Here is a 6,000-nt window from a genome sequence, read left to right as displayed (position 1 = left end):
GGTGACCATTGTTTCATCAATTTAATCCATTCTTTATTGTAGTCAATGTATGATTATATACTTCATTCATGATAATTCTATTATTTTTTTTTTGTATAATGTAAATTTAATGGTAAATATAAATTCATACAGAAAAGAACATCTCAATATTCGCATATTGATGAAAAAAATGAAAGTTAATAATGTAATACCCCCATTTCTTATTGGATTCCTAAAAAACAACATTTATAATGAATTTTAATAATTTTTTTAGATTTTTTTAAAGCTTAATCCGACCGAATCGGCCCATTTCTGATCCGAATCGCCAATTCACCGATTCGGATAGGTTTTTGAAGTGCCCAATCCGGGACACCGATCTGTTTTTTAAACCACTGCTTAGACGCATCCATACCATTCGGAAAAACCATGTACAAATGAACAGTATAAATTGTAAAGATAGGTGATGTTACTAATAAAGAAAGTGTAAAACTAGCCCCCTAATAATCAACAAATCACGCAAATATGAAATAAACAGATCCTCTATTTTTGTTGGATAGGTTACATTCTCAATTGTACTCCTAGCCTTTCCACAAACAAATCGTCCAAATCAAATGGGGAAAACTACACCTACAAAACACACAAAATACACAAACCATTTTTTTCAAAATCAGTGGCCGCTCAGGCACACTCACCTTGAAGAATTTTCGGGCCTTGTATCTACTATTACTTCTCGCTGTCCTCTCAGAGCCATCATAGGAACAAAAATAAATAACGATAGATACTGAAAAGAGGTCACATGGATGGGCTACGGCCCAAACCAAGCCCAATTGGCTTCATATTTGGAAACTGAGACACAAGTAACAGTTCAAGCTCATGCAAGCGTCAAGGAGTTCAGCCTGGATGCAATTTTTGCACTCTTGAAGTCTTCCCTCAACTGAATGAACCTGAATTTTTCATCATCCAAACAAACCACCCTCGTAACTAACCATATCATGCACGTGCTGTTAAGACTATGATTTTATTTGCATATCATAATCCATGGTACATGGTACTCGAAATTGGCATCCTCCATTCATTCCTGATCATGGATGATGGAGATTAATTGTACGAACGTGAAAGTCCTGGTCGTTCACTACAATTATTCTCCATTGCCTATCATGTAAAGGGACTGTGGATGTCCCTTTTGAAGTGCCACAAAACCAACTCGTTGGATAGTGGTACACTCCCTTGTCATGTTCTCTATATTTAATTATACACACCTGAAAGCGTCCCTCCGAATATTTGGGCTTCCCTCAAACAGGCTTGCAAGGCTATCAGGGGAGACAATGAAAACATTGGCCATGCTGGAAAATAAATTTATTTCAATATGAGCCAATAATCTTATCCCATCTAGAATGCAATAAAAACAAAATCAGAAACGTACATGCCCAGCAATTCAAACTTCTCGTCGACAGCAGGCGCATTGAAGCTACGAACAAATTCCCCATACTCTGTGATGTCACGCTTCAAACGAAGGCCACCACTGCAGAAATGATGAGGATTTTAGGGCACTACAAAACAATATTAGACAGTAAACATTAACCTTGTAACTGACACACCATGGTCAAGTTTTTATCGCTATTGTTATCATTAATTTTCCATTGCGATTTTCAGTTCATGGTTCTAACAATTGTGCAGTCGTGGGAAGAAGATGCTACAATAGCACAAGATTAGATTTTATAAAATTATTACAAGACAAATAGTCTATTCAATTATATGGCATACCGTTTACAGGTTTGCGATATTGAGATTTGTGAAAATAGAACAAACTATTAGAACAAAAGGTATAGCAAAAGACCTGGATTTTGTTTTCTGCTAAGTTCATAAAACACCTGGAATCCTACATTTATCAAATGCTCAAAACAGAACCATAAATAAAAGAAATCCATAATCAATTGGAATGATAGGCAACAGGTGTTTCATTTTTTTCATTTTTCAATTTAGACTTACAAAAAAAGCCACTACAGTTGTTTTGAATTGCACTGTGTGCTAGTGGCAATAGCAGGCTTGTTATTCTCATTCTTCTCAGAAACAACTCATATAGGCCATCATGTTCTATGAGAACTTTGTTTCAGAAGGGATTGATTTGCATAATGCTATGTTTGAAAAAGCAGCATGGAAACAAAACATGGCCCCTGACCCAGCCGAGCAACTCGGGCAGGCCTGAGTTGACTTGGCAGAGTTTGCTTTGAGGTGGTCAAGACCATGGAAAGATCCCAAAAATTTGGGGAAAATATTGGAAAAATCAGAAAAAAAAAATCATATACAACATGGAAAATGAAAAAATAAATTTCAATGAATATCTATGAATTTAAATTGAAAAAATGAAATTAAACTATAATTTAGAGGCCATCCTTTAATCTTTGTGCTTGATGAAAATCAATGCCTCTGATTTCGTCAAAGGTTCTGCAGATACCCCAAATTGATCTGAGGTCTTGAAATTTTTTGGTGAATAGTAAATCCGAAATAAAAAACTCACAAATCCAAGATTTTTTGCATTTTTTGCTGAGAAACAGGCCTATGGTTGAATGAAAAAACCCAGAAAGAGGCATGTGGAACGAATTTATTGAAGAGTGACCAACCGTTTCCAAGAAATGACAATTTTTTCAAATTGGCAAAACCTAGGTCGAAATCTCTGATCTCTAAAATCAATCATATATGATATTTTTGCTCAAAAACCTAGGGTGAATTTTGGGCTTTAAAAGGACAAGCCTATGGTCAAAAACGAAAAAATACACCCCCCTAGTTGGGAGGTGTTCCGAACTTGGCACAACGACTTGGGCATGTCCAGGTCGACTCACCTGATTCAGCAACACTGGCATTTTCTACCAGTGGTGTTCAATTGCAAAATATACAAATGATATTAATGTGCTTCTTCTGTCTCCTAAACAAGCACAATTCCTAACTAACAAAGCAAGTGTCATTAATGAAAGGAACCAAGTTAAATTTAGTGATACCCCACACAAAGATATACACTGGCAATAAAACTGGATGATAATTGATGCAAGTCAACATGAGATCCAGAAGTCCAACTTGGATACTAATTCCCATAAACTTTGAATTGGGGGAAAGAGAGTGCCAATGACAGTTAATTTCCAAAATTGGGAGGGAGACTATACTTTGGAACTTACGGGTTTTTCATAGGAAATTGAATAGTTTTTAAAGAGCATTGAAAATGTGAAAACAACATGCATAAAAGGGTTAGGGTGTGCCATTTTGAACTCAGATTATGTAACATTCTTTTAAAAATACAGCAGTTTGCTTGAAGCTTTTGGTAGAGTATGGCTCCCACCCATTTTTCTCTCTCTACATTCTCTCTTTGTGTATATTTCTCTCACCAAGTTGTCGTACCTCCATAGTTTAGCCGCATCATTTGCTATCAGAGCCTGAGTCCAGCCTTGGGCAGGGTGTTGTCTCCATTTACACATCATTTTCCATGGCGGCAAGAAGGAGGAGAGGTGGTCGTGGCAACTATGGAGTGCACAATGCTAGAGATGAAGAATTGGAGGCACTTCGTAGGCAAGTGGAACAGTTCACCTTGCGACTCGAGCGTCAAGAAGCTTGTAGCAAACCCAAACTCAGCCATGAATACTCAAGTGGTGAGTCGGATGTTAATCCTTTTGCTAACTAGTGTCGACAAAAGGATGACCGTGAAACCAGGCCCGTGCTCGTGAGGGATTCCATCAAACTTGAATTACCAGAGTTCCACGGCCAGCTACACCCGAAAGAGTTTCTTGATTGGCTGAGAGCCATTGAGGAGTACTTTGATTACAAGGAAACAAGGGAGAAGCTCCGTATGAAGCTCGATGCAACTAGGCTTGGCAGATATGCTTCGGCATGGTGGGACAAAGTCCAGCAGATGCGCCAATGAAAAGGAAAGCCTAAGATTTCATCTTGGGAGAAATTCCTACCGGTTGATTACACTCGAATGTTATTTTCACAATTCAATAGTCTTTGACAAGAAACAAAGAATGTAGATGAATACACCGAGGAGTTTTACAAACTAATGGCGCGAAATGACATCCAAGAAACTAAGGAACAACTTGTTTCAAGGTATGTTGGTGGATTGCGGTTGGTGATCCATGATGAAGTAGAGATGCACCGGTTATGGAAGATCCACGACGCCTATCAACTAGCTTCGAAGGTTGAGGCAAAACTTTCCTGTGGTGGTGCATGGAAGTATGCCGAGGTATGTAGTTTCTACCCACCTTCAAAGATGAAACTTCTAAAAGAGGAAACAACAGTAAGGATCTTCCAAAGAACTCCAAAACTAGCCAAGGTGGGTCGGCCCAAGTGGGAAGGCAGTTGAGGCAAGTTAACCGGCCTCTTACTTGCTTCAAATGTGGCCAAACTGGACACACAGTGTCCCCGGTAACAAGTTGACTCTCGTGTCAACATTGTGGAAGAGAGAGATGAGCAAGAGTTTGTAGATGATATTGTAGAACCCATCTATGAAGATGAGACAAATTTGGTGCAGGAAGAGATAGAACCCAAGGCTGGAGAGAGCTTGGTGATTCGTCGAGTTTTAACCACTCCAAAGGAGGACTCCAACACGAATTAGTTGAGATTCAATATCTTCAAAACTCGTTGCAAATCAGATGGCAAGGTGTGTGATGGAGGAAATTGTGAGAATATTGTCTCGCAAGAAATGGTGGACAAACTCAAGCTGAAAATTGAACCGCACCCAAGACCCTATCGAATTGCATGGCTCAAGAAAGGAAATGAGATAAAAGTGACTAAACGCTGCTTAGTTTCTTTTTCATTAGGTAAAAATTACAAAGATGAAGTTTGGTGTGATGTTGTTCCTATGGACATGTCACATACTTCTTGGGAGGCCATGTCAATTTGATAGGCAAGTCATACATGATGGCCGCAAAAACACCTACACGTTCCAGATCGGTAATGTGGAGATCGTGCTCTTGCCTAGCAAGGAAGAGAATGCACCCAAATCTATCCAAGAGGAATGTAGTAACTTCCTTACCTTGTCTAAGCTTGTGAAAGAAAGTGATGATAGTGGAGTCACATTCGCATTGGTTGTAGAAGAAGAGGTGACACCCACAAGTGTACCTAGTGAGTTGAAACCCTTTTTGGACAAGTTCAAGGACATCAACCCTGATGATCTACCAAATGGACTATCCCCATAAAGGGATATTCAACATCAAATTGATTTGTTACCCGGTGCTAACTTTCCGAACAAAGCTCACTACTGTATGAGCACAAAAGAGCATGAGAAACTTGATGCAGATCAAGATTGGGTCGATTAAAATAATATTTTTTATTTTTGTTATTTTTAATTGTAGAAGTCATGGGATTTTTTTTAGTTTACTAGGATCAATTTTTAGAAATAGGATTTAGTAGGGGTTTGTTTAGTTTTGCTTGATAAATTATATTTTAGGGAAGATGTCCATATTTTATTTTGGCAAGTCAATCTAAGAGGTTTGCTTCCTAAAGTCGTTATATATTTTGAGAGTCCATTGTAACAAATCTTGGAACAAATCGTTTAGTGGTTTGCTTCCTAAGATTGAGGTTCGTAGATTTCTTTTCGGAGGAAGGGTATGCTCTTTTGTTGAGTATGGGTTTTTGGTAAGGGTTGAAGTTCACATGATATAGTCTTGTAAGTATTAGATAGGGTTGAAGTCACGTGATGGTCTTATTAGTAAGTATTAGGATATTAGATAGAGTTGCATTCTATTAGTTCTTTTTAGAACTTTTAGAAAAAAAAAAGGGGACGTATCTTTATGTGGTATGTGGCTAGGCGTTGTCTTAGTAAAGGTTTGAGTTTATAAAAGGTGGATCATACAATGTAAACATATTGTTAATAAAAAAATTGATATTTTCAGATCGTGTAGAGAGAGAGGCCCTTTGTGGGTATTTTCTTCCCTCTAGTGTGTATGGGCCAATGCCGGAATACTTGAATCCACACGTTTTGTTCTTTTTGTTTGTGATTTCCTTCATGATTTTTATTTCTCTCTTAAACAAGGT

General features: G+C 38.1%; 1 protein-coding gene across 5 annotated transcripts in view; it reads right to left on the bottom strand.

The window, feature by feature from the left end:
• Positions 1 to 502: 502 nt before the first annotated feature.
• Positions 503 to 6,000, bottom strand: part of SEC10 (exocyst complex component sec10) — a 56,251-nt gene continuing 50,753 nt past the window's right edge. For 3 of the 5 annotated variants that reach the window (XR_016051430.1, XM_020673299.2, XM_006853955.4), the window contains 3 exons: positions 1,403 to 1,501; positions 1,239 to 1,322; positions 503 to 923 (listed from right to left, as the gene is read on the bottom strand). Coding sequence is in view for 2 of the 5 variants with exons in the window: in XM_020673299.2 (XP_020528958.1) it covers positions 851 to 923; positions 1,239 to 1,322; positions 1,403 to 1,501 (256 nt within the window). In the remaining 3 variants the exon portion in view is untranslated. Of the gene's footprint in view, positions 924 to 1,238; positions 1,323 to 1,402; positions 1,530 to 6,000 lie in introns of all 5 variants that reach the window. The other 2 variants (XR_016051431.1, XR_016051429.1) reach the window with 1 other exon arrangement.

Source organism: Amborella trichopoda, chromosome 3 (assembly GCF_054954075.1).
Source record: "Amborella trichopoda isolate Santa Cruz 75 chromosome 3, AtrichopodaSantaCruz75HAP2 v2.0, whole genome shotgun sequence".
NCBI lineage: Eukaryota > Viridiplantae > Streptophyta > Magnoliopsida > Amborellales > Amborellaceae > Amborella > Amborella trichopoda.
Note: the sequence above shows the minus strand (reverse complement) of the source record. Positions and strands in the feature narration are given on the sequence as shown.